Below are 24,391 nucleotides of genomic sequence, written 5' to 3' on the forward strand. Positions count from 1 at the left end.
ACAAAAAGTTGCTAAGGCAGGCACATACCACTGTGTTTTAGGAGCCCAAGGATGCTGTATGGCTTTAGAATAGTCAGTGACAAGTGAGTCTGTAGGAGGTGCAGGGAGGTAACAGGGACCCATCATGTAGGACCTAGTAAGGCACTGTAAGGACAGAAGAACAGGGGGCAAGAGTAATATGATCTGTCTTAAATTTAGAAAGATTCTGACAGCTGTATTGACTGTGTTGATAACAGCATTTAGGGAGGAGCTAGGGTAGAAGAAGTGAGATTAGTGGTTAACAGTAAGCCAGGTAAGACATGATGATGGGATGGACCATGTGATAGCACTGGGATGGTAAGAAGTGGTCCACTTTAAGTATATTTTGAAGGTAAAGATAACAAGATTTCTTCATAGACTGGAAATGTGGTATAAAAGATAAAGAAATCAATGTAGATGGAGATGATTGCGGGAGGAGAAAATTTTGAGGGGAAATCAGTAGTTCTATTTTTGGGCGTGGGAATTTGAACATTAGACAACCAAGTGGAGCAAGTCCAGTCACTGACTGGAAATGATCAAATTTCATATTCTAGGCATACAAAATAAAAAATACATGCAAACCACCTGATCTAATTCAGATTAATAACAATGAGCATCTTTATAACATAAAGACATAAGTAAAATTCCTGTAATAAAATGCCTTTGGTTTCCACCAACATTGATATCATACATTCCTAAGATATAGTATTATCTTGATATTGCTACAACCCATTTCTTTCAAACAACTTTGCTTAAATTACATTTCTTCTTAAAACAACCATTCTGAGATGGTACTATAACTGTTACAAGCTATAACCACTGTTGAATGAAATTATAAGTAGATGGATACCTTGACTGAAGAGTGGACTCACTAGTAGTCTGAAGCTTCTCCTGCAAACAATGAACTTCTGCCCCATAGTTTTCAGCTTCTTTCAACTGCTGCTGTAAAGATGATGTGAGGTCTTCTAATTCTTGAATTTGTTCTTTGAGGTGTTTAATTTTTTCAATATCTTGCAGAGAAGATAACTTGCTTTTATAATTGAAATCTTATTATATGAATAGAAGAAAATGCACATTTCAATATAAATTTCTTACTGAAGTAACAGTTTTTTGCAGAGAATATTTATTCTTCTTTGAAAAAACTGTGTTTGCAATAAGTCAGGTTTATACTTTACTCATTCTAATTGATGAAAACAAAAAAATAAGAGAATAAGATAACTCAAGATTATTTCTTCAATGCTCATGGCTGTAGTGCCACTAAATCTACCAATTTTATGTCTTAAAGTTTATGACAATTTAGAATCATAGAATGTAAGAACTGGGATGTGATCAAAGAAATAAGTAGCCTAACCTTTATTTTAATGAGAAAACTGAGAATAGGAAGGTTACAGTGAAATGCCCAAGATAACTGGGTTGTCTCAGATTTTAAAGCAAACAATAAAATTATTCAATATTTGGTATAAAACTACCAAATTGTGGTATAAAATAAAAATTTACCAATGTCTTGCAAATCGGTTATCTGAGAATGAGTTGATAAAAACTCCATTTCTTCTTTTAGTATATTTCCTTCTGCAAATTTAAGTTTCATGCCACCAGTCTGCTGTCCCTGAATTTTGTGAAGAAAAGCAGTGATATAAATTAGTATCTAGTATCTTAAAATCTATATTAGGCAACTTAACATATACAATTTCTTTCAAAATCAACTAACATTCTGAAACTTTGATACAAATACTTTCCTTTCTGAGTTATTCCATATTCTCTTATATCAAAGTAATTCACGTCCCATTCCCTTTATAACACTGAAATTATATTCGTAACTTTAATGTGCTTAGATATCCAGAATAAAGTTTATTTTAGTACAAAAAGCAGCCACTGCACAGAATTCTGGTAGAAACCTTATAATAGTATTTATAATATGGCTTGGTCTCTGAAATTTCAATTCATACAACTCATATAACTATTATTCATTTAATATATCTAATAGAATACTTGATTATACCCTATGTACCACAGGGTAATTGATATGCTGCTCTTTATTACAAAGCAGGCAAATAATGAAAAGGTAAGTTGCAACTTAATTCCTTAATGATTAAAACCAGACAGCAATGTCAGATATTAAAAAATGCCAATGTATATTAATGTATTCATTCTTCAAATATTTAATAATCATCAACTATGTGGCCAGCACTGTAAAAAGGCTAATAAGAATACAGAATCAGCAAAAATAGGATATATCTCTTCTCTTCAAAGAATTTATCAACTAGTTGGGGGAAACAAAATTAAACAATTAGGGATGAGGTAAATTATAAAATTTGATTTAGGGGCAATGACAGAGAAGAAAGATTGACATAAATCTGAGTCATCAGAGGAAGTCAAATTTGATTTGGGCCTCGACCACTTGGGGCAAGGATTTTAAAAGGCTATAAGGAAGAAAGAACAAGAGCATTTGGGAAAGAATAACCTATGCAATAAGAAGTGAAGACCGTGATCTGGTTAGAGGGGAGAATCTGAATAAGATTTCTGGGAAACAAAGCTAGATAAATAAGGCAGATACAGATAACAGAGGACCTCGAAGGCAAGGGGAGAGTTTGGATTTGGTGGACAAAATGAGTAAAAAATACTGTGGAAGCAGTTACCTAGTCATCTACCCCATATCCACTTGCTGCATACATTTCAACCAAGGAGTTTACTCCTCTGGTCATTAGTTTTCAGCACAGTCTTTCTTTGTCTTTACTCATCTTTACTATTTATTCAAAAAACACTTATTAAACCCTTACGAGGTACTAAGTAAGCATGTGCTAAGAAGGAGAAATAAAAATAAACAGAATAAACTCCCTAATTCTGAGGGATTTACAATCTAATGGAAGAGGCAGAAGAGTAAACAAATAATTATAATAACATGAGAAGTACTGTGGTACAAATACAAGTTTGTACAAGGAACTGTGGAACATGGAAGAAAGACAAAAGGGTAATCAAATATTTTAAAAAGCAGAAAAAAGCAAGTGCCCAAATATGAGCTTGTATTATGGTAACAGAGGATGAAATGTTCAAGTGTAGGAAGATAGCAAAAGGAGATGATACAGGATGAACAATAGGAAAATAAAAGGCAGACTAGAGGAGCAGTGAGGGGAAGTAGCAAGCAGAAAGAATAGTGTGAAAAACCAGGGTACATTTGGGAAACTCTAAATATTTTAGGATGGCTAAAATGAGGAGGAGGAGGAGGTGGATTAGAAAGTGAGGCTAATAGGTTAGGCAGTCAAGTCCTGACTCTCAGCCCAACCAACCTCTGGGGTGCCTATGCAGTTATGGTTAAATTATTATGTTAAAATGTGAAAATCATTGAACAGGAAAGTTACTATAGCAATTTTAAGACTGCCTATCCTTAGAAAGGTCTGCTTGCAAGTTTGGGCCTTGTTTTGCATCTAGCTCTACACTGTTATCTACAATGATGTAAAATTTTCCTTAAATGGTGGAGTGGCAGACTATGCCTAGACTATTTGTGTAAGCAATATGGTTTATGCTAAATATCAGCTTTCTTTCTGTGAATCTGGATTTTGGTACATGTTAGGCAACAAAACCTACCATGGACTCCTAGGCTCAGATGAGCTGGTAGACAACACTTCATATACGTTGCCATGACACACTATTAGAGGGATCAAGTGTGTCCTACGTGACTCTTCTGGGAGAGGATCTTCCAAGTTTGTGTTTGTGTTCCACCAGCCTTCACCTTATGTGCTTTTTCAAATCTTTGCTGATTTTGTTTCATACCCTTTTGCAGTAAAAACTCTTAGCAGTGATTACAACTATATGCTGAGTCTTAAGAGTCCTAGCAAATCACTGAACCCATGAGTGGTCTTAGAGACCCCTGAAATAACCAACTCTGTATCCTGCTATACAGACATATAAGGCTAGAGATTTGTTGATACACAGGATGAAGGAAAAACGAGTCATTTTGGCCTTGTTTCTCTCCTTCTTCCCCCACAACAACTATCAAATTCTTTATGTTCTTTAAAATATCTTATGAACTGTCCTTTCTTCTTTTCTACCTTTCATTTCCAACATATAAATCTGTCTAAAATTTCAACCTAATGATGTGTAGTCTATGATCACAAATTTCCAACAGCTTAATGTTTACAAGAAAAAGGCCAGTATAACATCCAAAGCTCATTACAGTCTCTTTTCTAATCTTATGGCCCATTACTCTCTCAGCAATATGTCCCAAATATATCTCCTTTTTCATGTTCACTTATTTCAGAAATTTTAATTCTTGGTTGGTAAGCAGCTTAGAGAACAGCAGGTAAACAATAAATGCAAACCTTATTATAATTCATTTCCATTTCACAGACCTTGCTTAATCGCGTGTGAAGCACCAAGAGTTTATTGTATTCTTCTGTTATTTTGTTGAGAAGAGTTTGCATGTTTTCTTGAAAGTCTACATAATAAACGAACAATCAGAATATTTTCACTCCGTAGTCTGCTGTTTTTAATAAATATTATTCATATATCCATAACTTCAGAAAACTGCCCACTAAAAGTAAATCTCAGATATTTAGCAATCAAAAACTGAAATCTCATTAAACTCCTGTTACAAATATAATTTGAGAATTTCACATTAAAGTCTGTTAATTTTGGTATTAATTTGTACACATTTTGTTCCTTTTGCATACAAACAGACAGGGGTAGCAAATATTTTACCTACGAAGGATACCAAAATATTAAATAATTCAGGGTGTGATTTATTAAACAAATAAAGGATTTATAGTAAGATATAAAACTTTCTTTTATTCATTTAAAAAAAATGAACTACGGATATAAACTTATTGGATAAATACAATAACTTTTACAGGTTTGGATCTATGGTACAAAAAGCTAAAGGAAAGAATAGGAATGAGGAAAAAGATGGGAGTACAGGAATAAAGGATAAAGATAAAGAAGCAAGGAAACCTGTGGACAGCTTCCATTTTGTTTATATCATAGTTATTAAGTTAAAATGTATATTAAATATAAGATTTCATGAATGTGAAAAGACAAATACATTAAAAGGATAAAATCAAACTGGCTGAATGATTAAATAATTATTAAAAATAAAAGCTTAACATCCATTAAGAAAATTACTCTGTTCAATAGTGTGCTAAGCTTTATTACCTTGAACGTCATATCTATATTCTTGTAATTGTGGTTCTTGATTTTCAGAAGTGTGAACACCAGAACTTTCTTTGTCTTCTATATTTACTTCACATTTTAAAGGAGTATTATGATGTTCACCAAGGATACTGCATAAAGTCTGTTAACAACAAAATTGGATGGTTTTATAGGAATTAAAAAATGTGATTTCAGCCTATGAAGATCTTTAACTTTATTCTTCTTCAGGCATCAAACAGTCAAAATGGCACAGAAAATCAGTAAGAAAACAGTCTTGTACATATGAAATCAATCTGCAAAAGAAATAACCAAGTCTAAATCTTTTCCTATCTCTCCATACATATATATATATATATATATATATATATGTAAGTATGTATATATAAAACATGAGTCTTCTTATATCAGTTAAGTATGGATAATCTCCATCATATAAAAAACTATAATTTTTTTCAACTGCTAATAATGAAATATATTGTGTACCTTAATCTACCACTTTAGTTTTGATCCTAGTCTAACATCAAGCAATGCCAATTACACTTGAAATAGCACCAGAAATTTCAGAAATCCAGAAATGATAGAAGTCTATAAATTCTATAAACACTATAATATATAAAGCAGATTATATTAACAGTTTTTTGTGTTTACACACACTCACAATTAAAATATTTGACACATTATTGTTTTTCCTCTTGAGCACAGATAATTCTACCCTTATTTTTTTTTCTACCCTTATTTTAAAATAACAAATGCCTCATAGTCATTTCATAAGCTCTCTACATAAACTTCACCTTTGTCTCTCCCACAACTGAAAATACCCATCAACCTCCTGATTTAAAAACCAACGTGTATTGCTGCTATTTCTTGTGATTTGCTCAAAAAGTTAAACTAGACTGTCAATTAATCATTGTGTCTATAACTGACTCAATTTATAACTGAGTCCCTAAAATGGAATTTCATCATTTAAGATTGGTAGAAAACACAATGATAACCCAATTTAAAGATTAATAAACTGGGACCCAGAAAGGTTAACTCATCCATAGCAACATCAGTGATTAGTGAGAAAACCAGGCTTCTAGACAATTCCAAAGGACCCCACCACTATACCAAGGTACTTTGAACTTTTAATTGAAATTTTAATTTCAAATTTGAGGTCAGGTAAACCCATTAATGGAAGAGAAAAACATATAATATCAGTTAATGAATTATATATTGTGACCTGGGACCTCTTTGCATATTTACTAACTATTAACAAAGCACTGAGTGCCTGAACCCTATGACAGGGGTGGAGGTAAAGGTGAAGGTGGAGGATGAAGTGTAGCTAATATGAATATAGGCCTTCTATGTGGTTATTTGTGACTAATTTTCCCCCAAACTGTTTTGGGAATGGTCTATTTTATAAATAATCACAATTAGTAAGGTAGCTTTACCTGTCCCACCCAAAAACCCCTCTTAAATATTACAAATACACACAGGCTGGGGTGGAGATTGGTGACCAGCCTAGGTACATATTTTAAATGCTAAGCTGTATCAAATTGTAGAAAAACAGTTTATCTACTACCTAGCTTTAACAAATCCAAATATTTTGTCATATTGCATTCAGAGAATTTAACATTAAGAGAATTTAACATTACATACAGAACTATACCTCTCTGTGTTAAGAAGTCCTTACCCATTTCATTTACCTCCCTCTCTACTCAAAGGTAATCTCTGATTACTCTGCCACGATTATTTTTATACTTTTTTCTTTTGATGCGCATATCCAACACTGCTTTATTGTGCTCCATTTTGCAGATATTACACAATTTGCTTATCTATTTGCGTGTTGATAGAAATTTGAGTTGTTTCTAATTTTTAATTTACAGGAGACACTCTTGCAATGAACACATCTGGTTGTGCACATGCATGACTATCTAAAAGTGCATGGTTGGGATGCGGGGTGAATATGTCTTCAACTATACTATACTTTGCACAACTGCTTCTCAAAATACTGCACTCTTACCAGGAGTATATAAGAGTTCCCATTTCACCCCATTTTCACTTGGTCTAATTAGAATTTTTAATTTGGGGCTCTCTAAATAGCCTGAAATCCTACCTAGTATTCCTGTGCAAGCTCCAGGTGAATCATCAGATCATTCAACTACCAAAGCAGGTAAGGTAGGAGGAAACAGAGACAGGAAACAGGACTGCTTGAGGCTCCACTGGTACATTATTTTATAATAGCTATACCTCTTGTCTGTCCTACTAGTGAGAATAATTCAGCTGAATTTCTTTTGTTTCGAACTGATTATAAGAAAGAATTAAACTGCTCATTTTAAATGGAAAAACTCAGGAATTAAAAAAAAAATAAAACCTCAGGAATACTTTCTAATTGCAGTTCTAAAGTAAGATAGTGGAGAAAACTAGGTGGGAGATTCTGTTCATCAAATCAGCAGCAATTTAAAATTGAGTGCTTCTTGTCTAAAAGTATTTTTTAACCAATATCTTACCTGTGAAAAATAAGAACATTCCTCAGACACCGCCTTGTGAAGTTTTCCAATGAGTATCTGTAAAGGCGTCATATCATCACCTAATAGAATGGATACTGCATTAAGACATTCAACTTGCATACTGAAGTTCTATTATCATATTTAAACTAGGTTTCAACTGCAAAGTTCCCTGCAAAAAGATTAGTTTTATTCTTAATTTCTTTCAATGTTATTTTCCATTGCTCAGTGTTAACTGCTTCAGATAACTTATCAGAATTTCAATTTCTATCCTACAAAATGGTATAAAGCAGTGACTTTCAAACTTTTTTTTACAACTCAATATGAGAAACACATTATCATCCTATGTCATGACCTATTACACACATCCATGTAAAACAAACAAGAATTTTACAAGCCAACATTTACTCTTTCTATGTTATGCATTCTTGTTCTACTCTACTCTATCATTTTTAAAAAAATTCTGGTTGTTACTCACTAAATTGACTTTATCACCCATTAATGAGTTACAACTTGCAGTTTGAAAGTCACTGGACAGACTCTGTATGAAGAGGATACCAATAAAATATATACTTAAAATCTTATTATGTTCAAACCCAAAGAATTACTGAAGTAAAAGAGTATGATATTCTTATTTAAGCTACTCTAAATTACTGTGTTTTAACAGAGCAATTCCATAGGACAAACTTATGAACCACCTTATTCCCAAGTGCAGATATGGGAACAGTGGAGACATAGAGATGCCTTGAATAGAGAAAGCCTAGTTAAGTGAATTAAATAATCAGTAAAGATAAAAGTTAACTGTAGCTAGTCCATAAACAGGTTCCTCTTTTTTCCATTTAAGATTTCATAAAGGTTGCTGTGTCCCATAGTGCCATCTTAGTTTACTGGCTCAGTCTGTCGTCTTCCAGGAGAATCTCATTCTTGTTCCTGGCCTCAAATAACCTCCATGTTGGTTTTCAAATCTTTATCTTTAGCCTAAACCTCTCTCCTCAGTTTCAGACTTGTATTTTCAGCTACCTATGGGGATCTCTTTTTCTAAGTTGATCGATATTTTATACTATGTTCCAAACTGAATTTATTTTTTCCCACAAATCTGCTCCTCATCCTATAACTCTCTTGGTAACTAAAACACTCTCATTCTGTTCCCAACCCAGAAACTTAGGAATCACCCTCAATTCCTTCCCCTTGTACTGTTAACATTAACTGCAGACTACAGCCTACTTCTTTGATGCTTCAACTTTTCTTTCCATTCTGTCCTCAAAGACACTGCCTTAGTTCAATATTTTATTGATTAATGGGATTGACAAAGTTGCGTAACTGATCTTCCAAACACTAATTTCACCACCTAGAGTTCACTCCAATGGTATTACCTTAAATTAAAATCTCTATCACTCCTCCCCAACCCTCGCTTAAAATCCTATTTATAGGAATCATATTTAAGCTTAAGTATGATTAATTCAGGATATATAAAGCTTTTTTCCAATCAAGCTCCTTCTGGAGGCTTAATCTCCCACTACTCTCTCATAAACCCTACACTCTCAATTCTTCAAAATGGTTGCAGACTTTCATATCTCTATGCTTAAGATTCTGGAGACTTCCCTACAATCCCAACCTCCTTTCCCCTACCCACTGCCTCATCTTACTCATCCCAGGAAGCACTAGACATTTCTCCTCTCTCCTTCTGCTCTACTCATTCTTCTATTAAAGAAATTGTCCTCTTATCTTTCAATAATTTACTTTGCATCTACAATCCCACTGGATTGTGACTTCCTTTAAGGACTTTGGCTTTCTCAGGAACTTAAATGAATGGCCAATGATTATATGAGCATTAAGGATAACGAACCCAGGACTGCAATACATAATCACCTTCCTCTATAGATTCTAGGACAAGAACAGAATCATAAATGGTGGGTTAACTTAAAAGTGATACTTATTTACATCACAGTGCATATGGTTTGATTAGAAACCATTTACCTGTTTCTTGTGTTTTTATATTCTGTAGCTCTAACTGGTGTATTTTCTGAAGTTCCTTGATCTTTCCCTCTTGAGAAGAAATAAGCTCCTCTTTAAGACTGCAGAGAGCTTTATCCTTTTCATTTTCCATATACTCACGAATCTGATCCACATAAGTTGAATAAACCAGAGATAGACATATGCGCTGAGCTTCCATCTGTAGCCTTAAGTCATTCTTAAAGTGAATATATATATATATATACATATTAGAAAAACTTTAAACAAAAAATCATTTAACTTCAATTTCTTTGTATATGCTGGCTGCCAGGGGAAAATAGAAAAAATCAAAGTTTTAAAAATTTATATGGGAGTTGAGGTCTAGATTTGTTTTATCAGTCTTCATTATATTGCATTGATCTACTGATCTTTTTCTGGGAAAGTAGCACACATGTTTTCATTATCCCAATCTTATAGTAAATTTTGATATTTGGAATAGCTAATACTGCTTCACCTTTTATTATTTTTTAAAAAATATTTTTAAATGTAGAAACATGCAAAGAACAATATAATAAACACGTATTTACAACTCAAATTAACAAATACTAACATCATGTCCACTTTATTTCTTACACTGTCACTTCTCTACTTATCTGTAAACAGTGCATTAAATTTTATATTTTTAAGAATTTACATAAATGGTATTCTATATTAATTTTTAAAATTTCTTTCATCACTCAACATACCTCTGAGATCTATCCATGCAGATAACATATGACTTCCACATCTTACCCATTTCCTTTCTGGAGATCAACAGGATTATTTCTAATTCTCTGATATTTCAAACAATGCTGCAGGAAAACTCTTATACTTATCCTCTTGGACACATATGCTAGTGTTGATATAGGGTAGCAGTCATAGATAGTGCATATTTTTAATTCAATCAGACTTTACCAAATTATTTTTTATGCAATTGCACCAATTTACATCGCTCTATGAGCAGTGTGTCCGCCTCACCAATATTTTTTTATTGTCAGACTTATTTTTGCCAGTCTAATGAGCAGAAAATACTATTTTATTGTTGTATCAACTGATAAAGGTTGAAAGTATCTTTTCATGTTTATAGGCCCCATAAGTGGTTTCCTATTCTGAGACATCTATTCATATTCTTTCCCATTTTTATTTTTTTGGACCTCTCCTTACATATTTTTAATATATTCTTGACAGTAATCCTTCATTTTTAATATATGTCCTTTATAGTATCATTTATAAAACAATCAAATTTACTAATCTTCCAATTTTTTATTTTCTTTGCTAAAAATCCTTTTCTATCAGGTTGAGTCTTTAACCAAACTGCAGATTTTTTTTTCCTATGGAGTATTAAATAAGATCTAATTCTTTCCCTACTCCCAATATCAAAAGGCAATTGTACAAAAAGCATTTACTGATGCTTTTCCTGCTGATATAACTTGTTCTTCCACTTCATTCAAGTCTGCTCAAATACGACTTCACCAGAGTGGTTTTAATTGACCTCAACTAATAAAAAGCACCCATGTCCCACTGCTGGTTGATCTCTGTCCAATTATCGTATTTCAATTTTTAGTTTTCTTTACAGTACATATTACCATCTGATACATTTTATATTTATTTGTTGTCTGCCTTATTTGATGTCTGTCTAACCCCTCTGAAATACAAACTTCATTCTTTATCACTAGTTTTATTCACTATTAAATCCCCAGTGCTTAGAACATTTCCAGGAACTTGGGAGGTGCTGAGTATCATTAAATGAATGGTGATTTTATGTAGTTAGAGATGTACATGTAGGTAAGTATGTGTGTAAGGAATAAATGAATTTGAAGAGAATGACATCTTTCTTTGTATTATAACTTTTGACCTTGAATATATCTTGCCATACATTCAGGTCTTTGTGTCCTTCAATATTTTAAAATGTTCTCTGTAATCTTTTGTAGGATTTAGTTTCAGATTCATTATAGCTTCTATTCCTCCAGAAATTATATTTCTCCCCTAGTCATTCATTTCTGATATAGAACAACTTTAACTGTTCTCTATTCATTCTATTATTTTTTTTTCCTTTTTTTTGTTTTATTTTTTACTTTTTTTTAAATCTTTTTCTTTTTGTTCCTATTCATTTTAAGAGTTTGTAGATTATCTTGATAGTTTGTAGATTCAGGATTTCAGAATGTAAATCATATCATTTGCAATTAACAAAATTTTGCTCTTCTATTCATATCCTTTAATTTCTTATTTCTTCTTCTGATATCTTGCATTGGCTAGGAACTACAAGACAATGCTGAAATAGTAAAGTTGATCCTTGTCCTGATTTTAATGAGAATGCTTCTAAACTTCACTATTAGGAGTGCTGTCTTCTAAATGTTTTGGTGGTAAACATTTATCACGACCAAGGAATTTCCCTTCTATTACTGATTTCAAGTTTTTTTAAAAATTATAAATGAGTTGTTTAACTTTTTATGGATTCTTTTCTAGTATCAATTAAAACAATCATATGAGCTTTCTCCTGTTTACGTAGGAATGTTGCGATTTTATTAATAGATTTTTTCCAGATGTTAAACAATTCTTTGATTCCTTGGGATAAACTGCTAATAATTTATTTAGGGCTTTTACAATAACCTATAAGTGAGATTAGTCTATAATTTTATTTTCTTATAATGTTCTTCTCAGGTCTTACTACCAATATTATGCCAGCCTCATAAAATAAATAGGATGGCCTTTCTCTCTCTCTCTCTTCTTTTATTCTGTTTTATTAAGCAAGTATGTATTTGTTCTTTGACGATTTGGTAAAACTCCCTTGCAAAATTGTCTCAGTCTAGTATTTTTGGTAGAGGGAGGGAGAAGAACACTTCTGACTAACAATTCAAATTTTCTAAGTTACTGCTTTACTCAGGTTTTTGCTTCTCTTTCTAAAAAAAAAAAAGATTCTCTTTAGAAATCAGCGTAAGTTTAGCTAGTGAAAGTAAAACTCTGTAAATTGACTTATTACCATGTTGGGAGATAACCTTCATAAAGAGCATATTTTCTTTGTAAAGGTATATACTAATAGAAGTGAAAAGCAATTAAGATATTGTACAAAAAGCAAATAATCTGCATCTCATCTCCATGAATTCTGACTTCATGAAGTCTAAGGCTGGGACTTGATGGGCAGATGGACAGCAGGTCAGAAGAACTGCAGAAATAACAAGTGTTCAGAACCATTTAAAAGGTTTGATGGTATGCTCTGCCTCCTGGGTACTCAAGTATTTCAACAAACTCTAAAGAAAAAAGTAATAGGCAAGCAAATTAAAACAGGTTGATAGCAGATGCTCAATAAATATTTGCTGAGTGATTAAATGAATGATTTTCCAGAAATTTTTGAAAAAGATTTTTGATAGATGATTCTGCTATAAGATACTATATAACAAATCTACAATAGCTGAAACAGTGTGAGAGTGGACAAAACAGCTCCATGTAACAGTGAAAAGTATTCTGGACTTTTGTTCACTTAAAATTTTCATACTTAATGTACTTTAAATAGTTAATGTCAAAGAGAGGGTATGTAGATATCATTAAAAACATCTTTAGTAGAAAAAAGAAAATTCTTACTGAATTTGACCATTTGACAGCTGTGCTTCAAATTCAGGTTCTCTCCCAGTACTGCTTTTTAATGAAATTTAAATAATTTGTCACACTTTTAGGAGCAATTACTACATGTTATTGTTTTTATAACAATACAATTCCAGGTATTTAACAAAGCATTACTAGTTAACCAATTTGAATTTCTTGATCTAAATAGGTAATTAAAAATGGAAAATATTTGGGTATTTGTTATGATTATAATGTAAATAAGTTCATTAGAAACATAAAGAGAAAACTTTCCAATGACTTCCTTCTGTAATGAGAATAAAATCTAAGCCTCTTACAAAGTCTATAAAGGTCTCCAAGACCCTCCTTCAAGCTCTTTTCTCTTTCTCCCCCTCTCAAACTCAAGTATTCGGGCTTCATTCTTCAACTCACCATACTCATTCCCATGTCTTATCATCAGCTCTATCTCCCTATCATTCAGGTCTTATTTCAAATGTCAATTCCTTTAAGAGACCTTTCCTGACCAACCCATTTAATGCTGCCACTACTACCACCCATCTTTCTGGTTTAAAATTTCTTCATAGAACTTATCACCATTTGTAAATAACTTGTTTCCTTGTGTATTGCCTGCCTCCCTCACTCGAATACAAGCTCTCTGAGAATAGGAACCCTCTCTCTTTTGTCACCAAATTCCCATGCTTGGCAATAGATTCAATAAACATTTGTTGAAAAAATGAAGAAATGCAGACAGCTTTAGTGAGCATCATTATAAGGTAGGTACCTAGTGGATTTTCCTGTCATTTCCAATATCACTACCTGGCAAATAAAAATTGTTAGGAGTGATGCATTATTATTTAAGTTCTACGCATTCTTTAATTATTTAACTGTATTTAGAGTTAATACTTTTTCTTTTCTTTCAGGCATAAGAAGACACTGAGAAAACTCAAAGATTTAAATAAAGTTTTTTCCCAAAGAAACAGAATCTTATTACTGCTGAACAATATATAGAGTACTAAAAAGTATAAGAGCTAATTCTCAGTTGTGGAACCTTGAAAACCCCAGTTTAAAACAAACTATAAACCAATCTTTGGCATTGCAACAAAATACTACTAAATAAAATTAATAACTTTTTTAAAGCTCAGATTCTCAACAAAGAACTGTTGCCTTTCCAAAGAAATTGTGAAACCCTTAGTATGTTTTATTTTCTAAGCAGAATGTGCAACACAGATTAACCAAAAGAAAAGCAACAATGTTTAAGGAAAAAACAGATAAAATGAATGCTAGATAAATGAGACTAAAATGAGAATTACTTCAATGGATTCACTTTCACTCTCTTATACTTATGTCTCATAAAGATGAAAACTTTTTCTAATATGAAATATACACTTCACTGTGCTTTACCATATATAAGCAAGTAAACATACCTGTTCTGATTTAAGTACACGGAGTTCCTGCTGAAGTTTATCATTTTCATTGGATTCAGCTGCACCAAGCAATGATTCATTTGTCACTGACTGCAGGTGATTCAAAACTAACCCTTCTTGCTTGCTTTCTTTTCTAGAAGTCATATTTTCAAAAGGAATTTTATCTTCCTTCATTACTTCTGATTCTTCACAAAAACCTTTATGTATTTTAGAAACTGGCTCTTTAAAATCCCTGCTTGTCACAGTCCCAACTCCACCTTTCAAAGAGCTGGACTGAACATCAAACATACTTACATTTTCTGTCTTATTATGAGTAATTATAATTTCTAGCTCTCTACATCTCAATAACACTTGCTCTTTCTCTTGCTTTAAAGATTTAACTTCTTCACTTAGGAAACTAATTTCACCACGTTTCTGTGTTAATTGTTCAGAAAGATCAGACAGTCTCTCTGACAGTTCTAATTTTTCTCTCTTGGTTACTTCAAGCTTTTCCATAAGTTCTGTTGTATCTTTCTCAACAACCTCACCGATTTCAAATGTTTCTGCTATATGAGTTTTGTCGTCATCAAAAACTGAACTTTTTGTTTTCAATACAGTTGGATTTATTCTTTGCAAATGATGAAGCTCTTCATTAAGTGCTTTAAGCTTTCTTTCATACTCCATTTCTTGTTTGTTTTTACTGTCTTCTAAATCAGCTTTTACCTTGAGAAGGCAAGCATACTCCTCCTGTAACTCTTGATAGTTAACTTCAAAGTTTTTCTCAGCAAATGAAAAAGTATTCCTTTGCTTTTCGATTTCTTCATTTAGCTGAAAACATTGTTTTTTTAGGTGCTCATTTTCTTTGGTGAGTATTTCTATTTCTTTCTGGCAGTCTTTGGATTTGGTCTTAATAGAGTCTATAAAAATTAATTTTTCCTCTGGGCTAACAGGAATATATATTTTCAACATATCTTCAAGAGTTTTCTTTTCATCTTTAAGAATATTATTCTCTGCTTCAAGTTTTGTAAATTTTTCTTGAAGGTCATTCTCTTTTTCCTTCATTTGTTTCTCCAATAATTCAGTTTTAAGTTGTAATTCTTGAACTTCTTGTTCAAGTGTACCCTTTTCCTTTTCTTCCTGCCTGAGTATTTCAATTTCTTTTTGAAGTTCATTGATTTGAAGAGTCATTTCTTCTGACTGTGAATTCACAAGAGACTGCTGTAAATCTTTTAGCTTTGAAATTTCCAAAATTAATTGATTCTGTTTAGTTATCAAATTATCTTTTTCAAACTGCATGGTTTCCATCTTTTGACTCATTTCATTCTGCAAGCCATCTATCTGCTGTTTATAGTGAATGCCTAAGTTATCTTTAAGTTTCTCAATATTCATTCGATGCTCAATTTCTAAATCTTCCTTCAGTTTGGAAAGCTCTTCTTCATGACTAAACAGAAGCTGTGTTCTCAGCCTCTCTAATTCAGCTTCTTGTGATTCAGCCATTCTGTCTAACACAGCATTCTTTTCTCTTTCTAACATTTCAAGTTTTATCTTGTAATTTGTAACTTCTGCTTCGTGTTTTAATTCTAGTTCCTTCCTGGATTCTGAAGCAGAAACAATTTCAGCTTTCAAATCTTCCACTGTACTAAGAGACTTAAGTGCTTCGCTGAGTTTACTTTCTTGTTCAGCTATTGTTTGTCTAGCTCTCTGAATCTGGTCCCTTGAAAAGCTCAATTCTTCAAAAAGATCTTCAAACTTTCTCTGTAGAACAGACTTTTCTTCTGAAATTAATCCTAGCTCTTCCTTGAGTTTTTCTTTTTGAGAGTTAGTATCTTGTAATTTTATATTCAGTTCATTTATTGCCATATTCATTAACTTTACTTGATCTTCATTAACTGTAATATTTGGATATGACCTTAAAGCATTTTCCATTTCTCCCTTATGTAGTGTTTTAAGTGCGTCTAGCTGTGACATATGTTGTTTTATTAATTCTTGTTTCATTTGTACTATCTGCTGCCCATACATCTCATCCAGTTCTGCTCGGAGTTGTTCTAATTTTCTTTGTGTTTCTTGTTCCATTCTTTGTACCATATCAGTTTCATATTGGCTATCTTTATGATTTCTCTTTTGAAGTTCTTCAACTGTCCCCATTAACTGTTTTATTTCTTCAGAACTCTGTCTTTCTTTTTGCTTAGAATTAGTCAACTCCAGTTTCATGTTTCTTATCTCTTGATTCTTTGCTATCACCTGGTCTTGTAGTTCTTCAAGTAATTTATCAGCAGCTGTTACTTTATTTTTTAGCTCAAGAGTTTTTTTTTCTTCATTTATTATTTTTGAATTTAATTCTTCAATGATTACTTCCTTTTCCTGTATTTCTTTTTCATTTGAGTTTTCTACTTTTTTATCTTGTTCCTTTAGAAAGAAAAAATGAAAACATAAGAATGACTTTTGTAGCTTCTGGCAACTTTTACTACTTAACTCCATTACTGAAAGACTGATAAAAGTCTGAGCTTTTCATTATTCTATACAAAGTAATTGTAGGGCCTGCCTTCAATTTCTCCCAAGCAATGAAACTCAGGACTTGTGTATTCAGCTCTGGATACGAGCAAATACTACAGTAATCTTCGTTGTCTTCAGAGTAAAGAAATGTCTCTGACATTGCTGTTAAGATGAACCAATTAAAAATTAAAATGTAAAACCCAGTTTGATTAAAAGGTATCTAAACCATTATATTTTGATCCTTTTTAAATTAACTGATTAACACTGTAATTACTGAGAATTTTCTATATACTCTCTCAACACTTGCAGAAGAAGGTAATAATATTAAATCAAGATACCTCCCACATATTCTAGTAACTTGAAGGTCTTTCATGGGTAAGTGCTATGAAAAGAGAAAAACAGCAAAAATACATTTCCACAGAGACCCATAGGAATTTCACTCCTAAGCTCTTAACTGACTCAGAAACATAGGGACTTCCCAGACAACTGTACCATTTATGGCATATCAACTTGGTCCTTGACTCCAGGTTTAGATAGAAATTTGAAGGCTGGACAAATACTTCATTTTCTAGTTCCTTTTTGGAACTCTATTTCAGAATTACAGATAAGGCTAAACCCTGAACATAGACCAAGACATATTTATTATCACAATTGTCTCCAGAATTATTACAGCATATCAGAGTCCAGTAGAAATCCGGGAGCCAAAATTTTACCTCCGTACTTACTGTTGTAAGTAGTTAAGGGGTGTAGTCAGAAGGTCAAAGAAAGAAATAAAATCTACAAAATGGATCATAATATAGCTAAGTTTGTAAAACTGTCTTAAGGAGAAAAAAGGAGGCTTAGGTAAACAGGACTTAAAGGCACCAAGAATGAAATAATGAACACATCTAAAAAAGAATGTGGGAACCTAGAAGAAGGAAACCCTCAGAAGGAAATGTTGGTATTCAAGTATAGCCCACAGAAGTGGACCAATCTGCGACCAGACTCTGAGAATTCTGGTACATCTAGGAAAACCATATCTGAGAGAGAAAGGAAGGTAGGGGTTTGTAGCAAACAGAATTTCAGAATTCCTGTCCAGAGGTAGGGCAAGATTGTGGCACAGTGAGGTATAGAATTTTGTTCATCCTTTAGGGCAGCAAAAAAATGGCCAGGAACTGTAAGGAACAACTGTTGGGGGGTCATCAGTGACAGGACACACAGTGTACACCATATCCCAAATGGGTGGACCAGCTGAGACCCCACACAATACTGTAAGTCTCACAAACCACAGAGGTCAGTGCCCCCTCCCTGGCCCACACAGCAGGCTGGTTCCCTGAAGGGAAAGGAACAGACTTTACTAGTAGCAAGGGCTTAGTTCAACCAAACTCCAATTGTGGAATTAACAAATCCTAATTACTGAAAACAGGATAAACCAGGAATAATCACTACAGGAACCAGGAGTTTTCACTCCACCAGAGGCAGGGTGGGCTGATGGAAAACAAACACACACACACACACAAAAGAACAGAGGCTTTTTGAGTCGAACAGCACAAAACACTGGAAAAGGGCTGGACCCTAAGAAAAGGGGGCACAAAGAGCCTGGGGACACACAGAGCCACATACCACTCAAGCTCTTCATTGGTAAACCCAGGGAGCTGGGCCCAGCTCTGATAAAGTTGTTTGTTTCTTTTCCCCTTAACTTCTTAACAGCTATTAGATAGAACTGCAAACACTTGGAGGCTCCAGCACCATCCCAGGCAAGGGCCGAACTAAAGCATATCTGACAGACAAAGTAAGTTGTCAGATGAAAGTAAATAATTTCCTAAAGAGTATATCTTTCCCAAGAAAAGGGCGGCAGGGTCCAACTAAAGTGGAGGCCCTCCTTTAGTGAAGTCAGGCACCAGGGACTAGAAAACAGAAGCAATCAACGTGCTTCTAATACTGCAATCTCTGACTCAACCACACCACTGGCAGGGAGAGTCTGTGGAAATTAAAGCCATTTCATCTTTACATTGCTGGGAAGCCATGGGCAGACAAGTGCCACATGCTGAGTAGGATGGAAAAGCAGAGTCCAGAGGCACAGAGTCTGACAACCTGCTGGGTCTCACTCTCAGGGAAAATTGATGCTCACTACTTTCTCCTCCTAAGACATGGGCCTGTCTGGTCACGGAAAATTTGACTGGGGTCGATAATATCTGAGGAGACCCTCCTCAAAAAAAACAAAAAAAACAAAAACAAAGAACAAGTATCCAAATAGGCAGGGGAGCAAGAAACAGAAAAACAAGAACTGAAAATTCTGAAACAGAGCTTATACTAGAGGTTTAGAATAAGTTGAACTGAATGTCAAAGAATAGAGAACAAAGCCATCCAGCAAGAAAACCCTAGGTAAAAGAATGAAAACAACTTCCAGAATAAACTAATTAAGGAAATCAAATACCTACATGCCAGCAGAAAACAACAAGTCATATAAAAAAAAATCAAAGATATGGCCCAAAGGAACAAATGAACACTTCATATGATATATAGGAGTTGAAACAACTACTTCAGGATGTTCGAACAGAAACGCAAAATCTCGTCAAAAATCAAACCAATGAGTTGAGCAAACATATAAAGACACCTGGCGAAGAAAAAGACTGAGAAAACCATAGTAGAATTTATGGGAATGAAAGGCACATTAGAAGAGATTAAAAAAAAAGAATGGAAACCTACAAAAATAGATTTGAAGAGGCAGAAGGAAGGATAAGTGTTTAAGAGGCAGAAGGAAGGACAAGTGATTGGTAGGAATGGACATGTGAAATCCAACACACAAAAGAAAATATAGGGAAAAGAAAGTAAAAAGAAGAGATATACCTATTCACTACTGGTAGGGAGGCTACGAGGTACAGCCCCAATGAGGGCAATATGGTGCCCTCCACAGAAGGCTAGGGGTGGGGTTACCATATGATCCTGCAACACCACTGCTATGCATATTCCTGGAGAAACTGAGAGTGGGGACGGGAATGGACATTTGCACACCTGTGTTTATGGTAATAGGGTTCATGATTCATAACAGAGGGAGGTGGCCTAAAGGGTTCTACAACTGAGGGTAGGAAGGGGGAACTCTGATGTATATATACAATGGACTACCGAATGGCTGCAGTATTCAGTATTCAGAATGTAGGGCAGGAATCAAATTGTGAGGCATACAACTAGGTGAATGAACCTTAAGGACTCTATGTTGAAGATCAGAAAGAAAAAGACAAATATTATCATGCCTCACCCATATGGACTAATCATAATGTTTAAACTTGGTGAAATGAAGTTGAGAGCATGGATTATCAGGTTGAGGCCTATGGTAAAGGGTCCTAGATTGTAAGCTCTTATAGCAGTTACATAGATTCAGGAGTTGCAACTGTTATTTCTAAATTTTGAAATACTGCGCTGTGTGTATACAACCTGGCCATTCTCAGAAATTTCAGGTATTTATGTCACACCTGAGACTCAGAACTAGAGCTCTGAAGCTATGAAAGTCAGCAGTACCCCACACAGGAATTGTTTAAAAAGTTAAAAAGAGATCAGACTTCAATTAGAGATATGAAAGAAGCTGATTTGGATAGGATGAAGGTAGATCCCAATACAAGGTAAAGGATGATATCGTTCATATCTTAAAACTTCAACTTCTCTGTGAGACCAAAGGGAGAGATGTTTATTTGGTACAAAATTTATATTTTGGGTAGTGCGTTACCTAATTTAACTTATATGGTCAGTTTAGTTGAACCCAGTAGTAAATGGAATCTTCAACAGGGTATGGGAACTTGTTGGTTTTTCCACATTTAGTGTGATACCCCGATATACCCCAGAGAAATTTAGGCGGTGAATAAAGAAGTATTTGCAATATTCCCTTGGGGGACTGGGGAGAAAGGAGGAAATATCAAACTTCCCCATCTGGGGAATTCCTGATATTCTCACAAGCAGTGGGGACAATCAAATCAATAGGCTGAGACTTTCATCTTGTGATGTGTTTCATCCCCTATGAAACTTATTCCTGCAAAGACTAAGCTAAGTCTACTTACAAGTATGCCTAAGCATTATCCCCAGAGAACCTCTTTTGTTGTTCAGACATGGCCTTTCTCTCTAAGCCAACTCAGCAGGTGAATTCACTGCCTTCCCCCTTACATGGGATGTGACTCCCAGGGGTGTAAATGTCCATGGCAGCATGGGACAGGACCCCTCAGGACAAGCTGGAGCCCAGCATCATGGGATTGAGGAAGCCTTCTTGACCAGTGGAGGGAAGAGAGAAATGAGATGAAATAAAATTTCAGTGGCTGAGAGATTTTAAATAGAGTTGAGAGGTTATTGTGGAGGTTATTCTTATGCATTATATAGATATCCCTTTTTAATTTATGGTGTATTGGAATAGCCAGAGGGAAGTTCCTGAAACTGTTGTGTTGTGTTCCAGTAGACTTGAATTCTTGAAGAAAAGTGTGCAACTTTCACAACATGACTGTGTAATTGTGAAAACCATTTGTCTGATGCTCATTTTATCTAGGGTATGGACAGATGAGTAAGAAATAAGGACCAAAAATAAATAAATAATGGCTTGGGATAAAGGGTTAAAAACTGGGTAGATTGAAATACTGGTAGTCAATGAGAGGGACGGGTAAGTGGTATAGCATATGAGTTTTTTCTTCTTCTAGAGTGATGCAAATGCTCAAAAATAAAAAATGATCATGGTGATGAATACACAACTATGTGATGATAATGTGAGCAATTGATTGCACACCATGTATGGAATGTATGTATGTGAAGATTTCTCAATAGAAATATTTTTAAAAAGAAAGAATTCCTGTCCATAGACATGACCATTCCTACTGTGAGATGTGTACCTCAGGTTATCTCAGCCTTATGCCACTGAACATTTTCTTACTCTAATACCCCTTGGTCTGATGTTCACCAAGCAACTTTCTAATTATTATTTGGCTCTTCACATTCATTTGCCCATGCATAGAATGTAAAATCCAATGAACTTTGAAAATCCAAGTCCCTATGACAATTATGCTTCATTATAAATTAATAATCTTACATTCTGGCTTTAAACAAAAGCCTATTGAATTTTGGAAATCTGAGTTCTTCTGTGAAACAGCTCAGCTCTCAGCTAATAGGGAAAAAAAAATCAGTCTTCTGAGCCTACAAGTTGAAGACCAAATTCTGCACTGTATAAATTAATCAAGGCAATGAACGTTATTCTGTGTAGTCTCTTGAGAGAAATCCTCCCAATTTTTCTCTTGGTATTACAAACTGCATGTAATTATCAAGTGTTGAGCTGTCTTACTTTAGTTTCTGCACTGCAATATTATATTATTGAGTTATTTTAATCTCTTTAAATCCAGTGTTTTCATCTGTACAACTGACATATTATTTCCTCTATGTCACAGAACATACTCTAAAGGCTTAAATGAAATAAATTACATTAAGGTACTTTACTTTATTGAGCTCTATATAAATGTAATACTGGAAACAATCTATAAAGCATTTAGAAGCTACAAGAAAGTAAAATCAGTTCATGGTGGTCATCTTCAGTTTAATTCTTCAATAAGTATTAATCCTGAAACATGTTGGTATAAAATTTGTAACTTTTCTATTTCCTGATTTTCTATGGGGGGGGGCGTACTCATAAACCGTATTAATCCAAAACTGTCCAACACCTGATAAAATTACAAATGACCAGCCATAATTCTTCATTCAAATATCATAGTTTACCTTTCCTAGTAGTGTTTATTCCTAATATACATGTTTTAAACCACTTATTTTGTGTTGCAAGAAAGACACCCTGTGAGTAAGAATACAATTATTCTCTATTTTTTGGACATACACTTGAATAGGGAATAAAATACTTTCCGCCTGTGAATACTGCACCTCAGGAAATTCAAAGTTTTAGGTAAATGTAAATGAGCCTGTGATCATCAATGCAGGGCTCCTGGGAACCAAGGCAGTTTCAACTACTTGTCAAGCTGTTTTGACTGAAATACTACGTAGGGAAGATCAATTCAAAGAAAAAATAAAAAAGAAGTTAAGATACTTAAATAATTATATATGAAAGACAGACTGGTAATAAAACTATTTTGCTAAGCAAATGAACAAAGGTTATTTCCCCTGATGAAATACCTGAATTTGAAATTATCTCAAGTTATACTGTTTACTGAATAAAATCCAATTTCTAGGTTTTCCTAACCGAGGCCTAGACTGTCTTTCCACTCTTACCTCCTGGGAACATTCACTTTCAAAAACTACTGTTTTCTAGTCAAAATTTTCTTTGCTCCCTACGCATTTTCAACATTTTTCAGCCTGGGTCTTTATGACCACTCTATCCTTGATTAAAATAAAATGTCCTTCTTTCCTGCTCTATCAGTTCAGTGCCATAACATATTCATTTGCTTATCAAATAAGTATCGAGTAGCAACAGTGTTCCACACATTATGCCAACTGTTGAGGAAAGAAAAACCATTAAAAATGGACTGCTTTTAGAGTCCCATCTCAAATATCACCTCCCCACTGAAGCCTACCCTGAATCACTTCTCCTATGAAGCTAGAAGTTACCTATTTAGAACTTTCAAAGCACTTTTACCTATTCATCTTTGTTTTTTGGTGGCTTGTACATATGCTATATCTCTCTACTAAACCATAAATTCCAGTAAGAAAAGGGCACAGTTTAAATAATACAGAATCACTTGCAGGATTCTGACACAAAACAGGTGTTCTTGCAAACATATACGTAATTAGTAGATGTTTATAAATTTATAAACTTGGTTATAAATTATGTCCTTTTCATTATCTTAATGTCTTCAATTTGTACATTTGCTATTTTCTTACAGAGGCAGCATCGATAAGATCACAGTCTCTGAAGTCAGATAACCTGGGTTTGAAATCTCACTGTGCCAACTTATTACTTGCTTGACAATCGGCTAGTTACTTCTTGCCTAAATGTTCTCATCTATAAAATGGAATGATAGGGGTTACATATACCTGACAGAGCTGTTGTGATGATGAATGAGCTGATATGCGTAAAATACTCTGAATACTGCCTGGTACTGAGTAAGCACTTAATAAATGCTAGCTAATACTTTTATTATTATCCAACAAATTCTTAATTTGGTAATTTCTGCATTCCCCAGTGTTAATTCAATTGCGCTCATTGTGCTGGTTTGAAAGGAAGTATGCTCCCTGGAAAAGCCATGTTTTAATCAAAATCCCATTTCATAAAGGTAGAATAATCCCTATTCAATACTGTATGTTTGAAACTGTAATCAGATCATCTCCCTGGATGATATGATTTAGTCTAGA

At 34.0% G+C, this 24,391-nt stretch overlaps 1 protein-coding gene across 17 annotated transcripts in view; it reads right to left on the minus strand.

Annotated features, from left to right (window-relative positions):
• Positions 1–24,391, minus strand: part of AKAP9 (A-kinase anchoring protein 9) — a 206,743-nt gene that overhangs the window by 122,113 nt on the left and 60,239 nt on the right. For 15 of the 17 annotated variants that reach the window (XM_077116955.1, XM_077140571.1, XM_077149718.1 and 12 more), the window contains exons 8-14: positions 14,621–17,005; positions 9,624–9,837; positions 7,650–7,729; positions 5,164–5,302; positions 4,335–4,450; positions 1,516–1,624; positions 869–1,064 (exon numbers count right to left, since the gene is read on the minus strand). In XM_077116955.1, the coding sequence (XP_076973070.1) occupies positions 869–1,064; positions 1,516–1,624; positions 4,335–4,450; positions 5,164–5,302; positions 7,650–7,729; positions 9,624–9,837; positions 14,621–17,005 (3,239 nt within the window). The remainder of the gene's footprint in view (positions 1–868; positions 1,065–1,515; positions 1,625–4,334; positions 4,451–5,163; positions 5,303–7,649; positions 7,730–9,623; positions 9,838–14,620; positions 17,006–24,391) is intronic. The other 2 variants (XM_077164310.1, XM_077159079.1) reach the window with 2 other exon arrangements.

The sequence above is a fragment of the Tamandua tetradactyla genome, chromosome 1 (genome assembly GCF_023851605.1).
Source record: "Tamandua tetradactyla isolate mTamTet1 chromosome 1, mTamTet1.pri, whole genome shotgun sequence".
Taxonomy (NCBI): Eukaryota; Metazoa; Chordata; class Mammalia; order Pilosa; family Myrmecophagidae; genus Tamandua; species Tamandua tetradactyla.